The sequence below is a fragment of the Pogona vitticeps genome, chromosome 2 (genome assembly GCF_051106095.1).
Source record: "Pogona vitticeps strain Pit_001003342236 chromosome 2, PviZW2.1, whole genome shotgun sequence".
Taxonomy (NCBI): Eukaryota; Metazoa; Chordata; class Lepidosauria; order Squamata; family Agamidae; genus Pogona; species Pogona vitticeps.
Window position 1 is genome coordinate 138,976,745 of NC_135784.1, and position 20,537 is coordinate 138,997,281.

The following is a 20,537-nucleotide window of genomic DNA, read 5'->3' on the forward strand; positions in this document are numbered from 1 at the left end:
TGTAGGCTGGCTCTTGACTGCACAGCAAGCTTGGTTCTGTTTTGCATCTAGCCAGCCTAGTTGCACAGTAAGTTCCAGTACCTTCTAGAGCCTCTTCTTTTGGAAGGCGGTGTGGCCAAATCAGGCTTAAATATAAGTGAAATGGAAAGGTTTTGATATTTGATTAGTTTATGTAGCATCATGGGATGCATATGAGAAACCTGCCTTTTTAATATTCACTTTTTTTAAAAAAAGGCATGCAGCAACTGATCATTATGCCAGGGAAAAGGATGCAATGCTTGCTTCAGTGAAAGTGGCCCATGCTGAAGAAATACATAAACTGGAAAATCAGATCCGAGAACTGCAGATAAATAATGAAACTTTGGAAATGGAACTCCATCGGGATGAAAAGAGACATAAAGACCACTTGAAAGAGAAAGACACCATAATTGAAAAGTAAGTATGACTTTGTTTGACTTGGGATGCCTTCTTATGTGCTCCTATACTAGATTTACCTTTCTCAACCCATCCCAGCCATGTGTGAATGTATACTGCATGCATACCTGTGTGCTTAGATATTTAGATTCAGGTTCTGATAAAAAGTCAGAGAAAACCTCATCTTTACATGCAAGTGGCTTGTACTTCTTAGGTAAATTATACATTATATGTTCCAGGCTGAGGTTGATGTTTATATAAAACCTATTGACATCCTGGTGAAATTTCTTTGGGGGTTCCTTACCATGGGTCCAGATAAAAAAATAAGTCATCAAATAAATGAGTGGGTTTGGGGTATAACAGTTAGGAAAGTATTGTTCTAGGCCAGATGTGAGTATGTTTGCATAATATAGAGCCATGCGAGTACCTATGGCAGTTCCATTGATCTGGAGGGAAGTTTTGTTGTCAAAGGTGAAATAGTTGTGTGTGGCAGTTGCAGAGGGTAGTGATTTTCGTGGCTTCTTCCTTTTTTGACTGGTATTTGGCAGAGCCTGTAGTCTCTGACCTAACACTGCACAGACTAACATGGCTACTTCTTCTAAAACTACAACTATGTACAGTGCATCTTTAAGAACTTACAACATTTTAGCAGTCTACTTTGGAGCGATAGGAAGTTGCAGTATGTTTTTTCCAAGGGAAAGCATCTCTCGTATGCTGCTCCAACAATGATCAATGTAAATTTAGATGTATTAAGTCAGTCTGTATTTTTGCTTTTTCCTGGAAATATGCTGTCACTGGCAATACAGGCTGCAAGCCACATCTTCCTAAATTACAGTGGATATGGATTTTACACTTGTTCTTTGAGAGCAGTATTACCCAGTCTGGTGTCCACTAGACATGTTTGATTATGACTCCAGTCACCTGCCAATAAGGCCGTTAGGATGGAAATGATGGCAATTGTAATGCAAAACATCAGGAGCATATCTGATAGAGGGAGTTTATTCTGGAGTCTTCATGTACATTCTAGTTTTGTTGGTTCTCCAGTACATAAGCAACTCTAAGATGGACTGCTTGTTCTAGACAACAGTGCTAAATACTTGTGTTCAAATATGGAGTTTGGTATAGAGTTCCGTGAACTTGTGTGCATATGAATCTCCAATAATTTCAGAAAAATCCAATCTGGAGGTGCCAAAAGTACTTGTAGACTAGCTCCTGAACCTGTTCTAGATCAGGATTTTCTTTGTGCTCACAGGAATATTCAGTCTAAACAGACTGCTGAATTGAAACTGTCAGATGGAAACAAGTCTCTTTGACTTCAATTAGTTAATTGCCTTTTCTTGAAATTGTTGCCTACTTCTCTTTCAAGAAGAGTGAGCACAGAACAAGGGAGGTGCTATGCTCTTGGCAAGACAGGCTGAGAAAATCAACATATTCCATGTCTTTTCTGCATGGGAAGAAAGGAAGGGAAAGCAGTGCCTAGGTCACATTTTGGTAAGGTCACAGCAGGATGGAAGATAGAATGTACCATAGCACCTTCTCTTTCTTTGATAACATGAAGCACCAATTTTTGCTAGAAGTATTTTAAAAATCTATGCTTCAACCCAGTCTTAGTTATGGAAAAGCAGATACTTCAGTTCCATCTCTAAGTATTTGAGTTCATAAATTTCATTAATATTTCAGCTTAATGTGGTAATTTCTCCTCTCTTTTTTTAAAATTCAATCGCTGTTCCATTTATGTAGAAAACCATATGATTTAATGAATACATCCTCATTATTACATGACAATGCACACCAAAAAGTACTTGCATGGTCACTGGTGCAAACTCCCAGTAATGTCTGGTAATGTTTAGATCTTGGAAGGACTACAGTATTCACCATTTGAGGCCTGCTAATTATGGTATTGTACTTAAATCCTGATTTAAATTGACTAGAGATGGACATGAACCTCAGATTGGAGGTTTGTGCACAGTTTGTGCACACAGCACCACATTCCCTTCCCCCACCTCCCTGGCAAATGACCCACTCACCAGTTGGAGCGCAACTCCTCTTCAGCTGTTCGACCAGTCCCCAGCAGGAGCACGAGCTTGCCTGTCCTGCCTCCTTGTCTGAGTAGGCGATTAGCTAAGGAGGCAGGACAGGTCGAACAGCCAAACAAGAGGAGGAGAGGAGCACAGTCCCAACTGGTGAGTGGGGGATCCAGCTGAGGAGGTGAGGGAAGGGCATGTGTGGCTCTTGTGATGACATGTGTATGAACTGGCATAAATCTCCGAGCCAAGGTTTGTGCCCATCTCTAAAATTTACCACTTCAGCAGAGAATGGCAAAAGTATTAAGTATAGCTCTGATTTCTTTAAAATTAAAAAAGAATAGAGGGTAACAAATAGAGATGGGAATCTCATGATTTACAAGCCACTCTTAGACCTAGCACCAAAGCTTGTCCTCCCGCCTCCTGCCAGGAGTGGCTCTCAGTCTGCGAGCTCTGAAGCGATGGGAAGGGAGTGCGGAGCTGGCTGCGGCAGTGGAAGGTGAGTGGACGGTCCGGCCCCAGGGGGCTGTACCTTTGTTATATCCACCTGTGCGGGGCTTTTTGTATTCATATATGAGCACCCCCATCTCTAGTAACAAACCCACCATACGTGTGAGATCCAAAATACTGTATTTAGTTATTTACGCATGTCTGAAGAGAATTTTAGCTCTCCCATTTCAGCAGCAAACTTCTCATGGCAAACAGCTTTTCATGTCACCCTATGAGATTCTGAGACTGGTGTCAGACATAAGTAGTATTAGTGCTTCTCCCTTGCATATGCAGAAGTGCTTTTCATTCTTGCAAAGGGTAAGGGCGATTGGGTCCTGCTTTTGATACCAAACATTAGAAAACTATGATTATATTTAGAAGTATTCAAACAGCCCATTTGGAGTCCTACAACCTATTAATGTCCAGGATAATAGCCCTTGAAAAAGATATAATGAAGAATTGTTAGCCAATGAATAATATTTGTTAAGGGGTAATTGCATATGGCCATGACTACAGCAGTTTCCTTGACCTCTTAGAATGTGCAATTATTCTTGCTTTGTTTTGTGGTTGGCTTTCAGGACAAGATTCCTTTGAAGTCTGATTTCTCAGACATGAAAGACTGCCTCAGTCAAGGCCCCCAACACTAAAGTACTTCCAGCTTTAATTAGGGGCTCTCTGTTTCTGCCCATAGATCTATATTGGATTTTGACAGCATCATTTCAAAGCTTAGTATAGGGCAAAGCTTGCTAGAAAGGATGAGGACTGTTTAGTGGTTTCCATATAAAGAGAGACTTAGGGTCACTTAAAGAGAGTTATGATACACCAAAACTGGTTTGGCTGCAGCATAATGTCTTCATTCCAAGCTGCCACATCCACGATCAGAATAGCAATGATGACATCCAAGAAAGTAACAACAAGAAAAACAACTGTAAAAGAAGGTAAGCACAAACTGAAGACTTGCACATATAGTTATTTCTGTTTCCATCTATGAGAGGAACAGTATGTGAGCACAGTGAGACATGTTTCAGTGTGCAAAATATTTGCTGTCAATGACATTTTCACTTAAGTTTACTTTTGTATGAAAAAAGAAGCAAATAACAACAAATAAAATGGAATCAATGCAAAATTAAACAAAGGACCCATTTTGTTTTCACTTAGTATAAAACACCTTCATCCTACAACATTATTTGTCTAAAGATGCAGTGAAGTCAAAATCTCAATCTCACTTTTTTTACAGAGTTTGAATATAATAGAAGATTAGTGGGATAGGATTGGGTTGTCTGGTTTGGGGTAAGCCCCTAATCTAAATATCGTTTCTTAGTTGTTCCCAAATTTACAATTTGCAGATCTCTTTGCAAATCAAATTGATATCTAAATAATGCACGTTAAATAAAATACCTGCTGCTGTGCTTTGGTTGTTTATTGTATGCTCTGCTTTTTCTCTTGTTTGCTGGTAGACACCAGACTGTACACAAGAGGATTTGGTCTTACTGAAATTGTTATTGTTTCTGTTTTATTGTTGATGAAAACTGGACAGGAGAAATGTAGGGACCTCTCCAGAATCACTCACTAAGTTAGTGACAGACTTGACAGTCAGAACAAGTTCTCCAGTGTGTATGCTCTTGCATTCCACTTCTTCTTGAAACTGCAGTGCCTGAGTGGTACTAATTATAGTTCAGAAGGAAACCAAATCCTGTTCCCTAAAACAGAACATTCTAAATGTCCTGGAGAGACAAGCACTTAGTTCACTGATGAAATGGAAAGCATTAGCTGTCTGGTAAGGAAAATGCATGCTGAGCATAATGGTTGATCATATTGGTCAGTGAGCCAACCTAGGCGTTGAGGTCTCGTCATCATAGGCATCCTTCAGTCTCGAGAGACTATGGTAACATGCTCTGAATCGAGGAGTGTCCTCTCCAGAGCATGAAGCCTGGGTAAAGTAATATGGAGGATAAGCTGTTACCCAAGCAGCAAATCCCCCCTCTCCATGTTGCTGAAATGGTCCAATGGAAAGGCAAGAGCCAATACAACTGGTTCCAGTAATGTCGCAGGAGTTGCCAGAATGACACTAGCTAGGAAAATTCTGCACAGACATGAAGGAGCTCGTACACACCATACAGCGTCTAGCAACAAGTGGCAACGGCCACTAAATAGCGTGGGAGCATCGTTACCACAAATAAAAAGAAGCACCAGCAGTCATGTAAATGTGTGGCCGGGACGGCTAAACTCTTGAACTGTGGGCTAAAATGATGAGTCGTCCTGACCCTGCACAAAAGAGAGACACAACAAACCAAACAAATGGTCTCAAACAGACAGATATTTGGGGGGGGGATGATGTTCAGGGAACTCCCCTGAATGTAGTCCAGGTGGGCAGAGAAGGGATCCTCCTCACCCTTTCCACTGGACACTTTCCTTACCCATTTAATCTCCCTAGCAACGAGGCACCGAGCACAGCATTACCTGAGCAGCCTCTATACTACCGGATTCCCAAATCCTGTTAACAAGGAGGCACCTGCTTGGACTCAAAGGCACTCTCCCTACGGCACTCTCGCAGTGCCTTTCACCCGTTACATTGCTCCCCGCCTCACCAATTCCACCCTCAGCCCCCACGCCCACGCTCACCTTTCAGGGTCCCCAGCAGCAGCTCCTTCCCGCTCATGCTGAGCTGCCTTCCCCCCCCCCCCGGCCTAAGGAACCGAGGGCGCCTTCCCGGGCGCTGGGCTCCCCTCTGTGGAAACCATCCGGGAGAAGCCCGGTCCCTTCCCTTCCGCAACCAGTGCTTTGAGGTCTGGGTTTCTGTATTCAGAGAGCACACCCTGAAACACATACACATTTCTTACATGTGGTACATGTAAGGTTGGTGGCAATCTCCACCACTCCTTTTTAATCTCTGATACCAATCTGATGCTTGTCTTCTAGTACTGATTGACAGATATATTGTCCCTATACAGTGGTGCCTCGCATAGTGAGGATAATCGGTGCAGCAAAAATCGCTGCAAAGCGATTTCGTCGCTATTTGATATTAAAAAGCCCATAGGAATGCATTGAAACCCCTTCAATGCGTTCCTATGGGCTTCAGACTCAACTTTAAGTGAAAATCCTCCATACGGCGGCCATTTTCGCTGCCCGGTAAGCAAGGAATCTGTCCCAGAAAACAGCGGGCGGCCATTTTTTTTACCTGCCGGCCATTTTGGAACCACCAATCAGCTGTTGGAAAATCATCGCTATGCGATGATCGGTAAGTGAAACAGCGAACCGATCATCGCAAAGCGATTTTTCCCCATAGGGAACATCGCATTGCGATCACAAAAAGTTAATCGCTATGCAATTTCGTTGTTAAACGGGGCACCCGTTAAGTGAGGCACCACTGTATTCATTTATCTTAGTGACTATGTGGCCGTATCTTCCCCAGTTGAACAGCATCAATCTTGAAGTGAACAAACAGAAGTTGTACAACATGCTAAACATTGTTGCACTATATGTACATACAATGGCATGTTTTTTTCCTGATTTATATTCTGTACTATGTTAAAAACACTTTGAAACTCAGGTTCCCTGTGTCTAGTAGCCAATACTTACATTTGTTTCCTATGCTATAATTTCTTACATAAAGATTAAAAAGGTAAAGGTAAAGGTTCCCCTTGACAATTTTTTGTCCAGTTGTGTTCGACTCTAGGGGGCAGTGCTCATCCCCGTTTCCAAGCCATAGAGCCAGCGTTTTGTCTGAAGACAATCTTCCATGGTCACATGGCCAGTGTGACTTAGACACGGAACGCTGTTACCTTCCCACCAAGGTGATCCCTATTTATCTACTTGCATTTGCATGCTTTCGAACTGCTAGGTTGGCGGGAGCTGGGACAAGCGACGGGCGCTCATTCTGTCGCGTGGATTCGGTCTTACAACTGCTGGTCTTCTGACCCTGCAGCACAGGCTTCTGCGGTTTAGCCAGCAGCGCCACCATGTCCCTGGTACATAAAGTTCCTTATAAGAAGTAGGGAGTGCATTGTAATAGAAAGTTTGGTGCACTTTTTTTCTTCCTGCACATAAAGAGGTGTTGGATCCACTTCTGGGTATGTGTTGCAAGCTGGTGGAAGTGAATATTCCCCATAACAACTGTACCAACCATCTGAAAATGCTGCACAAACAGTGGTGGGGATCATGCTGAACAGAGTAAATTGTGGTGCATGTAATACCTTTCAAATGTTCAACTACATAATGTTTGTATGCACTATTGCATGTGTGGATTCTATATTCATAATATAACATTAATATGTTACTCTGTATTTTCAAATTCATCATCACTTCTTTTGTCTCTCAGAAAGATTATTCTTCATGAAACAAGAATGATAATACAGTGGGGCCTCGACTTACAATGTCCCTACTTACGAAAATTTTGAGTTACAAAAAGGTCCAGCTGCAATATTTTGCTTCGACTTGTGGCCGGAGCTTCCAGTTACAAATAGAAAAAGGCAGGGAAAAAAAGATGGGGAATTCAAAACGTTGGTGGAGAAGAGGCTGCTTCTTTGCCCCAATGGTTAGGAAAAGGAGGGTCAGCCTCCCAGGCTTCCATCGCCGCCCCAACTGCTGAGCCAGGTGCTGGGGCTTTGGAAGCTCGGGAAGCCGGCACTTGGCACGGAGGTCGGGGCGGCTTTGGGCTTCCAGAGCCGCCCCCACTGTTCTCTGCCTCCTGTCCTCACTGCCCTCGCTGCCCTCTGCCTCCCGTCCCCGCTGCAGGAGGCAGCAGGGACGGAAGCCCGGGAAGCCAAAAGCCACCCCAACCTCCGTGCCGGGTGCCGGCTTCCTGGGCATCCAAATCCCTCCGCTGCCCTCTGCCTCCCGTCCCTGCAGCATTGGAAGCCCAGGATTTTTTTTTTCCTTTGGCCAGAATGGATTAATCGGTTTTCAGTGCATTCCTATGGGAAATGGTGCTTCAATTTACAAAATTTTCAAGTTACAGCCACTGGTCCAGTACGGATTAATTTCGTAAATTGAGGCACCACTGTACTGTCATCTGAATTATTTTATATTTAATGTAGGATTAAGAAGAATTAAGGATAAAATTGAATTCAAAATTTAATTTGTTTAAATGTTTGGGTTTTCTGGAGCTCCTGAAGACAGACAACTCACTTTGAATGAGATAAATTACATTTTGAGAAACAATGCCTTTTGGATAGCTTTTTGGAGATTAGGGAGGAAATGGAAGAAGTCTGTTTTTTTCTACATGTTCTACCTATTCCAAGAATATGATTGCTTCTCTTTCATTCTTTTTCCCCACACAGTATTTTCTGCCTGATAAAAAGCAATTTAACATGATAAAATATATCTGAAGTTGTTGATTCATTTAACCAGAAGAAATCTGAAGTACTACTTCCCAAAACATATTTTGTGCTTAAGATGCAATTGTGGACTACAAAATACACAAGAGGAGTGTATTAAAACGATTGTCTGCAAATACATCTTGAGTTAAGATGACGCATCTTTCTCCTGTTCTCAGTTGAACTGAACCAATTGTCTGAAATTTCTCTGTATATAAAGCCATTGTGGATTACTATTTTCCTATATCATTATAATGCCATGCAAATGTCACTTCACTTTATGTAAAGCTGTCCTTTGCTTAAATGTTTTGAACATTTTTCAGACTACTCTCTCTCATTGCTTTTTTCTTTGCAGGCCTGTTTTGCTTAAAATGCAAAAAAAATTAATGTCATCAAATGTATGTTCTGCATGTTTTTATAGATGTGAACAAGAGCTGAAGGCAATGAAAACAAGTTGGGAATCTCAGGTAGCTCGGCTGTCTAGGGAGCTAGTTTCAAAAGATCTTCAGATACATGCACTGCAAGAGGAAGAGATTAAGCTAAGAACACAACTGACCACCTTACCGCAAGACATTGAAAGGTAAACAGTTTTTTGGCCAGGCAAGGTGTCCTGATTTTATGTTTGACACTTTATTTGTTCTCTACATGTTAACTCAGTGCAAGATATTGTTTCTTCTCCAAGTACAGCAAATAACCATCCGTTCTTCTCAATAAAAACTCTATGCTATGTTCTCTGTTTATACCTGTAGCTTTCTTCTCACCAGCTTTTTGTTGTTGCATCTCAGCCCTTTTCTTCTGAATAAAATAATTCACTTTGATCAGTGCTTGAGCTGTATGATACACTTCACATGTGGTTCTTATGGAATAGTCTAATATCACACTATTGCGATTATTATACTATTACCAAGGAATTGAATACGGGTCTTATATTAGGGATCAGGATATGCATTTAGAGATTGGCCTTTCAGGTTTAAATGAAAGTCCTCAAACATGTAAGAGGCTGTGTTTTGTATAATTCATATTCTTTTGGTGATTTCTGAAGGAGAATCCCTAAAACTCAAATTATTAATGTTTACAAAAGAGGGATTCATGAAAGGTTCATGTTTCTTTTGTGTAAACTATTGTTGTCCCTTTTGTGTCACAGTAGCATTGCAAGGGCTATCAGTATCCAATAGAAAGTCTAGTGGAGATAGTAAGAATTTTAAATGTATAAAGAGGACCTGGAGCCTAATAAGGAAGTGCTCCTTGCTTCAGTATTCCTTATGGGATTGCTGTGTGTTCTACTTCTGGTATCCTCCATCTTTGATTGGTACCTGCCTGCTGTTCTTCCATCTTGGAGCCTTTCCTTTTTTACCCTTTTTCTTTCTTTTGAGGACACCCCCCCAGGTTCTTCAAATTATTTTGGTGCTACCAGACAGCCTGCCTGTGGCAGTGTATCTGGGATTATTATTATTTTGATTTCCCACCCTAAATTTCTTTGTGGATTCTTCTCCCGCCCCCACCTTGGTGTCTTTTATTGAGTTATTGCCTGCTGGACACAAAGAATTAGAAGATAATGCATTTAGTGATAGAAGGGAGAGAAATCTCCTTATATTATGGTAGGTTTTGTTATTCGGGAGGGGCCTGTAATTGTATTTTTCTCTTATATTTGTTTGCTTGCTTTTGGTTTGGGGGACGGGAGGGCTGTGCACATGCTGCTTTTTCCTTGTGTGAGGTGAATGGCTGGTTTTTCTGCTTATTGAGTTTGTAAAATGTTATTTGGTTAATTTGCTGTGTATTTATTCTGTTAAAGGTTATATTTGGGGGCATTTGGGGGACCATTTTGTTTGCTTTTTTGGAGGCATATAGGTAAGCAGGGTGGACTTTATGATTGTGCCATTGTACCACTGGGCTGTGTGGGTGGGTATTGTTGTTGCTGGGACATAGCTTGGACCACATTCTTGTTGTTCTTGGTGTTGTGTTGTTGGTGGCTGTTTTGTCGAGTGGGTGTCTTTCTGCCAGGCTGCCAATTTTTGGCTGTCTGGCTGCTTTTTGCCTTTTTTTGCATTGTGCTGCCCAGTCCCAGTGATCTGTTGTGATGGATGGGTGGTAGCAAACTGTTTTCTCTTTTCCCATGTACTCTTGCCTGCTTTTGGAATGGATTTATTTCTTCTATGTTATACTGCCTGATTAGAGCAAGGCACTAATCTTTATTCACTTTTGTCTTGCCTGTGCTTTTTTGGAGTAGTTTTAAAGAAGTTTTTTTTAAGGGTTTTAGGAGTGCCAGAAAACGTGAATGGGGAAGCATGAATGAGAAACCTGAAAGAGGTTTTCCATTTTATGTAAAAAAAAAAAAATAAAGGATTGGTACACAAAAATTACCAAGGAAATAAGGAAAAATTTGTCATGCATACCCCTAATGTGCATACATAAAAGGCTGGCTGAATTTCATCTGAGCACACAATGTGAGAAAAAGAAAGAGCCTGTGATCATTCTGACAGTTGAGAAAGAGGCATTGATATTCCCACATCTGAAATCAGGGAGAAGGAGATCTGGCTGCTTCTCTAGCACAGTCTCTGAGTCTACCTATTAACTTCCTTCCATAAAAGTGAATGGGTGCATTCATTCTTAAAGAAAAAGATGAAGTGCTGCACTTGAGACTGCTGTTTTGTTGGAAGCAAAGGCTGTCTTTTACATTTTGTCCTCCAGATTCAACTGTGAGGGGCCCTGTGATCAGAAAACAGAGATTAACGTGGCATGCAGTTACCATTAACCCTGTAGTGGATTTGGGCATTGTAGGGTACCTCTTGCCACTGATAATCTTGCCATGAGAAGTGATAATATAGATTCATTCATGTAGCAAAAAGCTGGTTTCCTGCTCTTGCTCACCATAGAAAAACTTTTCTTAGCCTAGAGAAAGTAATATCTGTGATCATTAATGTCAGTGTCAGTCATGTCTGTCTATTGCATAAAGGATTCTTGACCTTTTCTCTTACAGACTATTGGCCTTTTAAGAGAGGGGCAGGAGGGGGGGAGAGCCAGGTGCATCTGCAGAGATGAAACTAGTGATTTCTGGTACTCTGCCAGCAGACAACCCAGGAGATGGACATGGAAGCTCCTGTTACCATGTTGTAACGTGGTTCACTCCTCTACCGCGTTTTCTATAAACAGCCAGTAGCCTTTAAGACAGAATAATATCAGAACTGAGCATACGGGTTGACACAAGTGACATGCACTCTCAAATGCTATTCCTTGCAACTAATTAAGAAATAACCGGCTCAGATGGTATTAACATGAGAGATCACCCAAGTATTAAGGTCATCCAGTGGGAATAAAGTCATGCACAGAGCCAGTGCAGTGTAGTACCCAGCTCGCTGGAGGGGGCAATGTGCAGCTTTTAAATCTCCCAGAGAGTGCCTTAAGTGCTATGGGGCAGTATATAAGCAGCATGCTTTTAGTCATTAGAATTTCAGTTTGGTGCTGGAAAGACTCCATTTAAAATTCCCATTCAGACATGAAATTCACTTGGTAACCTTGGGCTAGCTACTATTACTTAATCTAACTGGACCTACCTCACAAGGTTTTTTGTGAAGATAAAGGGGACATGCTTGCCACCTTGATCATACATGGAAGGGAGGCAGGATGTAAATGTAATAAGTAAATCATTTAATCCAGGCAAGCAGCAGATTCCAAGCCTGTACCTGCTTTCCCTTTCATGTTCTTTACATATATATGTAACCTTGCTTTCTCATATTGTTTTTTGTGTTTCCATTGTGGTATTACATTAGTAACTTTTACTTGTCATAGTTTCTTTTATATTTGTGTATGAAACTCTTACATCTTGCTATCTGGTTTCATTTATATGTTTTCAAACTTTAGCTCCCCACCCCCACCCCCGGTATACTACAAGGCTTCTTACAGTTAAAATAAACTGTAATTTTTATTTCTTATTTTATTTTATTAAAAATTTAAGCTTGTAGGAAGAAATGTATTTTGGGGTGAATAACCTCCTAGACTGCTTAAACATTCTCTCTCAGCTACATATGGGTGAAACCTTTTCTTAATCTGTATTCCAGAAGGTTTTAGTGATTATCTCATACACTGACCATGAGACTAGCTGTAAACAACTGTTCTTTATGTTCTATGATGCACACATCACTTGTAAAGGGTTTTTAAAATTTTAGTGAATGTTTTGTTGCAATAGACCATTAGTAATATTGAACGTCATCTTTCCCTTCTGGAAAATTGTCTTTTTCTTTCTCTCTGTCTTAGGTATAAACAGCAGCTTTCACTAGCAGCAGAAAGAGAAGAAGTTCTAGAAAAGGCTAAAGTACAAATTGAGTTGGACTGGCAGCGGCGTTGCGAGAATGTTGAAAGGGACCAATATCAGAAATCAGAGGCTCTGATCCAGAGCTTGTCAACAGCTAGGGATCAGGTCAGAATTGTCTCACATTCCCTGCAGCTTAGCACAGAATATTAGTGATCTGTCTTTCAGATGGAAGATCTGGTTGTTTGAAGACTAGTGTTTCTTCTTGTGCTTCTAGCAACCATTTGATGGTCACATCTTTTTGCAGTGGTCCTTCCTATAAGGAACATTATCTTTGATATATGATAGTGAATGACTTACTGACTTAGCATGGTGAATTCTATCTTTTTGAGAAAGCAGTGCTTATGTTATTACAAAACAGTACTTTCTGTCTAAATATGCAGATGTTTTATTTAGAGAGGAAGGGAGATTATGGTGGTTTTGGTAGGATAACAATACTGCTTGAAGCTAAGGTAGATGTCTCTTGAGGGTAGCCTTTTGAACTGACTATAATGTTACTTTGTAGGTTACTGCTGAACTAAAAGAGAAGGAACAGAGGTTACATGAATTGGAAATACTCCTGTCAGCTGTAACTCAAGAGAGAGATCACGTCATTCAGGAACTTCAGAAACATAGTCATGTACCAACGGGAGAGAAACAGGTTAGAATGACGTAATGCTATTTTTTTTTATTGAACTAATCCTAGAACAGTTCACTTCATAGTGAACTGAAACTTGCTTCTGAGAGAGCAGCAATGCTATTAATCTAAGATATTTTTATCAAGGGCACATAATTTGTCTAGGATTTTGTGTCCTAACCAAAACTACAAATGTGACAAAACAGTTGAAGTTAAATTATTTCCAAGTAAGGTACACTAGGCAACCCAACCCATGAAGAAGTTATGAGTGGGTGTGGCTTCCCAATGTATATTCAGCGTATATGTAACAAAACACACACGTACACTCAGCCTTGATATCCAGCACATCAGTTACACATCAGATGGTCATATGAAAGACAACAGGGATCCTATACCGTTAACAGTAAAGGTAAAGGTTCCCCTTGACATTTTTAGTCCAGTCGTCTCCAACTCTAGGGGGCGGCGCTTATCCCGCTTTTCAAGCCATAGAGCCAGCGCCTGTCCGAAGACAGTTTCCATTGTCATGTGGCTAGCATGACTAGGGGACGCCATTTTGCCTTCCCACCAAGATGGTACCTATTTATCTACTCGCATTTACATGCTTTCGAACCGCGAGGTTGGCGAGGAGCTGGGACAAAGCAACGGGAGCTTACTCCATTGCGTGGATTCGATCTTATGACTGCTGGTCTTCTGACCCTGCAGCACAGGCTTCTGCGGTTTAGCCTGCAGTGCCACCATGTCCCTAATCATCGTTAACAGTAGTGTTGATCAAAAAAAATTCAGTCGTTGTTTGTACAAACAATACCTATTGAATGACCTATTTGATACTGCTATTAAAGATGCAGGAACATTGTCCTCTTTTTCATGTGGCCATTCTTGTTTCACAAAGCTGTAGAGGGCTTAGTCTGGAGATTTGGGGAAAGGAGGAGGGGATGCCTGCTGGCTTAGGGCAAATGAGGCATGTTACCTGCAAGTGGCCTTCAGCCTTACTGTTTGAGAACAGTATCTTAATGCAGGACTTACTAAGAGTGGCAAGTAAGTCAAGATCCCTACATTAAGATCTCTATTTGGCTCATCCTCCTACATTTTTACTGATGTCTACAGGATGGTTTTCTTCTGGGATTAAAATAATCACCTATATAGCATTATTTTGTAAAGGTACCCTGAATATAGGCAGCAATATGTTGTCCATACAATGTTGTAAACGTCATTCTGGTAAAACTAGATCTCAGCTGCAGATGTCTGCTGTACAGAAGCTAATTTGCACACTTGTATCCTTGTGAACGATGATGTGTGCGTATTTCAAGTGGTCTAATCCAGTTTATGAATCTGCAAGTAGTATCTGAAGAAGCCTTAGTACATTTTATGGAAAGAAAAACTATGCTCCCTTAGACAGGGGGTGAAAGTATGAGCTTATTGTTAGACCAAGTCTAGCTGTAAAGATGACTGCCAAGTATGTATTTAAAATGGGTCAACATCAGACACCTCCTCAAGATTCCCTCAAAATATATATGTTTTTAAAGTTGCCTAAAATAGGTAGCATGATACAGCATGGCTTTCAGCGGCTGTAGGTGTTGTGTGTGGTTATTAAATGTGTATTTCAATTGATTTTAATTATTAAACTTTATCTATTTGGTTTTTATCTTAGATTGTAAGATAAAAACATTTCTCTTGCAGGATTTTATCCATCTTTGTTTTTCTGGTTGTTAATATGCCTCGAGATAATTTTGACTTCCCAGAAACAAAACTAACCTCTTTATGCAGATTCAAATTGCCAGTAAGCTGAAGCACACATGGGCTTATATGAGGAAACTTGGTTGTTGATATGGTCTAAGCTAGCCATTCAGGGATAACATTTTGTAGCATCTTGGCTTGAGAAAGCATGAATATGAAAACATATGGTTATTCTTACAGTGTATTTAGAGTTAGTTCTTGTAATCATTAGGCAAAGTTATGGACTAGAAATGTGATTCTGGGACTACATGACTGTTTGCTTCAGCTGATTTTTGTTCTTTGCTCTATTTAGCGTACATTAGTATGATGTTGTGGCTAGCTTTGAAAGGCTTTGTTTCCTGAAACACACTGAAAGAGAGTGGCTTTTTTTTTGCAGAGTCATTTTCATTTCCCTCTGCCCTTGAAGATTATAATATGTGGGCAACTGGCTCTAGTGCAGTTTGTGGGCAGCCAAAAATAGGAAGATGAGTGAAATCTCTCTATAGACTATCTCTTTTAAATAACGTAGTAGATAGAGCTTCAGTTTATCAAGGAGCAATTTCTGCTTTAGACTGTAGCAAATACTGTATACTGTATCTTGGAGACTAGACTTGAGAAAACTAAACAGATTATAAGCTTCTTTCTGAGGAGTTGTCCTCAAAATGAAATGCACTTTTTCTTTCCTGTGAAACACTATATAGTGCCCAAAATCCTTGTTCCCATTTCCTATATGCCTAAGTGGAATTGTGCTTGGGTAATTCCTCTCCAACAGATCCCCTGTTGTGTGATCAGTCATGCGCCTGATCAGAGATCAGACATGTAGATGCAATGCTACTGGTGGGGCAGGGGAAGCTTGCACAATTGCATGTGTGACTGCATATTAGCACAAATGAACAGGATTGTAGCCAATGTCTATCAAGCTATATTTGTAACTGTTATATAGAGCAATAGTTCCCAGAGTTTTTTTCACCTGCATATCCCTTGGTAAATTCCATAAATGTGTACAGTTCCATAAATTGTACCTCCCACCATCACCAAAAGAACAAAACAGACATGTATCCATTTATTATGTTGGCCCACCCCACTCCTCACCTCTAGGCTTCCATTTGTCCCTGGCCATCTTCCAACCTGGCTCCTTCCCTCCCCTCCCCCACCTTCTTTCCTTCTTTGAAGTAACTGGCATAGCACAACCCCGAGGAGTGGCAACCTTGCCTTGCCAGCCCTTCTTTCCCATGCCAGCCCGGCCCCATTCTGCAAGGGGAGCCACCATCTTGGCAATCAGAAGACCCAAAATGTGGCACCAAGCGGCCCCCACCCCCTTGATCATGAGGCTCTCAACACCATACAGCCCTGTCTTCTTAGCCAGACTGCAGGAACCAAAGGCAGGGACAGATTGTATGGCATGGCTTGCTTCCCTTTCCCCCACCCAGGCCTTGGCACTGAAGCTTTGTCTGAACACCAGTCCATAATGTTTCACACTCTGGTCCACTGCCTTCCACTTCCTGAGGCCTTTTTATTCTATTATCCAATTTTTTCATACCCCTAAATTTCCTGGTTTGTACCCCTGGGAGGAGTTCATGTACCCCAGGTTGATAACCACTGGTGTACAAGATACTTGAGCTTGAGAGGCTCTATGAAGGAATAAAATGCAAAAATAATACAAGAAAAAATATTATTGAGGAATTAAATTGTGTCACCAGATGTTGAACTTGGGAATTTAGAGGGCTTGGCTTTAAAGGAAAATGTAACCATCATGGGCATAACATAAAGCTAATGCAGTGAGAGAACCAGAGTGTTGCATTATATTTGGAGACCAGACTCTGTAGTAGAGATGGGCAGCATGTAACCATGTGCCATTTTTCCAGCCCCTAGTTCTTCTAGACTCCCTGTTCTCCCTGTGTCAAACTTGTTTTTCCTCAAAGGTTTCCTTTATACCTTCCAGAAGGTTTGGAGAGCAATTCCACCATGTTTTGAGGAGGTTCCAGCACTTTTGCATTCCCATGTTTTTCATAGTCTTTGTTTAAAAAACATTTTCTTGTTGTTAAAAGATGTCAGAGGGCTTTTTCAGTTAATTTTTAAAAAATGTAATCAAATCCATCTTTTCAGTTAACAGAAATGCATTAAGGCAACCTGTGCAGTACATTGCAACTGTATATATGGGGAGGTTTACCTGAGATCTATGAATGAGGTTGTAGGGCTGGAGTGGAGATTAAAGCCTTTCCCATATCCCAGTGCTCCCAGCAGGAATTGCTGCTTGAACCTGCTGATGTACATTAATATCTGTACCTGAATTCTTCCAGGGTTTCCTTCTTGGCTGAGCTGTGTGAAAGTTTCAGCCTTTTCAGCTATGACACGTGTATTATGGAAACCTCTCTTTACAAATTCCTGCTTGGTTCTTTTGCCACTTGCCTTTCCATTCATAGAATAAACATTTGTTTCAGCAGCTCCAGTATGTCCTCAGCTTTGGTATTAATCTTGGAGATTTGCTCATTAATAATAATAAATGTTTTATTACGGTCATTGACCAGCAAAAGTAAGGTATATTATTTAAAGGAGATTTGCTCATTTGCAAATACTTGTTCTCTATCTGCCAAGTAAACCAGTGCAGGAAGATATGGAAGTGTAACCAAAATCCATAAATCCTCAGTGCTCTTCACTGTTGTCGGCACTATTCCTGTCTGTAATTCCAACCCCTGTACCAGACTGAAATCCCTTATGGTATGTGAATCACTGCCATAGCATTCCTGATAACTGCTCTGTTCTTTTAGTGGTGATTCCCCTTCCCCTGTTAATGGCTTTTCTTAACAAAACAGTGATGCCAAGTTTTTGAATATTGAAGGGAGAAATATATTGTGCTGCCCTCAAGTGGTTGCCTACTAGTGGTTACCTGTGGTGACCTGGAAGCCTTTTCCCACACACTCCAAGACTCAAGGAATTTTTCGGCTAGTAGTTATTGTTGCTCTAAATGTGTATCTTCTCTGAAAATCTGGAAGTGTAAACTGAAACCTGCCATAAACTAAATCACAGAAATTGACCAAGCCAGTTAGGAAAATTATGCATTAGAATTTAGGACTGAAAATATTCTGCTGGTTTACATTTTTAAAGTTATGTTTTTAAAGTGTAGACTTTGATAATGTAACTCTCAGAAACAAAATCTGATTACAGTACTTGTTTTATCATTCTAGTCTTTCTGCCAGTGTATCTGTATTCACCCACCACCACAAATGCTCAGTGATTTTTCCATACATTTAAAGATTCAGCCTTGTTCTGTGTATCACAAGCAGCCACCTCATCTGTGCTCAAAGGAGTACTCTCTCTCTCTCTCCCTCCAAAAGATTGGAGAACAAATCACAGGAATGGCTGATATATATATTATATATATATAAACAACAAATAGGAGCAGTAGTAAGGCATGGAGGGGTAGAGACTGACCAGCAGAAAAAACACCTATAAGCACATTAAGTGACCCACACCCAGAAAATGTGAAGACCAGCATGCATCATGCATTATGGAAAACTGAAGCAAAGCAGAACAAGAATACACCACTAATTGGGAATATTGTGAAAAATGCCAGAAAGCAAGTGTCTAGTGTGGTTAGTAAGCATTCAGAATTTGACTCAGCTGACCTTCTATGGACATAAATGTTAGCGTTCATTTTATTAACAGAGACAATTAAAATCCAGCGGAGACGCTCTGTAGGAGAAGGAAGCAAAGTGACAATTTTCATTTACCCCTGCACCTTTCAGTACCACCTCAGGTACTGTTCTGGAAGGTTCACCCAACTTTTTGGGAGAAGTTGGAATGGGTGCTGTAACATGAGATAAAAATAGCAAAAATCACACACGCTCCTGTCTCCTTTGAGACCTGAATCCTGCCCAGACACCCTATAAATACATCTTTGGAATGTTATGTTAGACAAGATCAAGAGGAACCACATTTTATGAAGTTATGATAAAATTATATGAGTTTTTTTTTTGAGATGCCTGTTGACACAGATTTAAGTTTCTGTACATAAACCATTAAACCAACAGTTTGATGCCTACCTCTGTTTTGTCTGCTTTGTTTGAAATACCTTTCCACAGTCTGATGCAAAAATCTGTCTTAGCCAGGGATTGAACCTAGAACTGCTGCATATAAAACATGTTGAAATCTTTGTGATGGGCTTCCCCCAACTAACTCTGAGTCTGTAGATGCTGATAATGCTTGTTTTCACTGTGGGATTAGCTGTCATGAATTCTTAAAGTGAAGCATATGTGCAGTTATTTTATTCGCTTTATGGTTATGATCCTTGGAAAACCTTCTAACTACATTTTAACAACTTTTTACAGCAAGGAGCTGTTTCCACTTATGAAAGTGTCCTTTTCCATTTTTTGGAACCTGTTCACACCCCAAATTACATTTGCTCAACTCAAAAGGATATTTTGATCCTCAGGAGAAACATTTCAGGGAGCTCATGGTTATATTTGCTGCAGAGAGGATGGGGTGAGAAGACTGTATTTCCTCTGACTGGTTCTTCTCAGGATCCAAGCTAATATATTGGACAGATCCAGTGAGATGGTCTGACATAGCACATTCAAGATCTATTGTATAGTAAATGGCCAAACATACACCTTGTTATTCTTTTCTGCAAGTGACACATAACTGGCAAAAACCCTATACAGTGGTGCCTCACACAACAATGTTAATTGGTTCCAAAAAAATCAACGTTGTGTGAAACATCGTTCTGTGAAACACCATTTCCCATAGGAATGAATTGAAAACTGGTTAATCCGTTCCAATTGGAACAGATTGCCATCGTTCAGTGAAAATCCCCATAGGAAACATCGTTGAGTGAAACAATGTTTCCTATATTGGAATGTATTGAAGCCGACTCAATACATTTCAATGCCTTTGCGAAGTCCTTTTTCGCTCCTGTAAAAGTGTCTTACAATGTTTGGACACTGTTTTAAATGATTGCAATGGTTAGTCCACCTCCTGAAACCTATGCAAACTTAATTTGATGTTGTTCAGAGTCGTCCTTAATTTTTAGTGATTTTTTTGAATTTTCTCTCATTGGAATGTATTGAACTTTCCGTCCAATGCATTCCATTGAGAGAAAATTCAAAAAATCACTAAAAATTAAGGACGACTCAGAACAACACCAAATTAAGTTTGCCTAGGGTTCAGGAGGTGGGCTAACGATTGCAAGCATTAAAAACCTGTTCCAAACATTGTAAGACCCTTAAAAATGAGCGAAAACGGAAGAGCTTCAAAAGCACTGAAGCCGGCTTCAGTGCTTTTGAAGTCTTTTCCGATGTCCCTTTTTGCTTATTTTTAAGTGTCTTACAATGTTTGGAACAGGTTTTAAATGCTTGTAGTCGTTAGCCCACCTCCTGAACCCTATGCAAACTTAATTTGGTGTTGTTCTGAGTCGTCCTTAATTTTTGGTGATTTTTTGAATTTTCTCTCATTGGAATGCATTGGACGGAAAGTTCAATACATTCCAATGAGAGAAAATTCAAAAAATCACCAAAAATTAAGGACGACTCTGAACAACACCAAATTAAGTTTGCATAGGGTTCAGGAGGTGGGCTAACGATTGCAAGCATTTAAAACCTGTTCCAAACATTGTAAGACCCTTAAAAATGAGCGAAAACGGAAGAGCTTCAAAAGCACTGAAG

At 40.6% G+C, this 20,537-nt stretch overlaps 1 protein-coding gene across 6 annotated transcripts in view; it reads left to right on the plus strand.

Moving 5' to 3' along the window:
- Window positions 1-20,537, plus strand: part of CCDC57 (coiled-coil domain containing 57) — a 68,388-nt gene that overhangs the window by 12,944 nt on the left and 34,907 nt on the right. For all 6 annotated transcript variants that reach the window (XR_013541021.1, XR_013541022.1, XM_020814675.3 and 3 more), the window contains exons 7-10: window positions 235-435; window positions 8,664-8,822; window positions 12,494-12,656; window positions 13,054-13,188. Coding sequence is in view for 4 of the 6 variants with exons in the window: in XM_020814675.3 (XP_020670334.3) it covers window positions 235-435; window positions 8,664-8,822; window positions 12,494-12,656; window positions 13,054-13,188 (658 nt within the window). In the remaining 2 variants the exon portion in view is untranslated. The remainder of the gene's footprint in view (window positions 1-234; window positions 436-8,663; window positions 8,823-12,493; window positions 12,657-13,053; window positions 13,189-20,537) is intronic.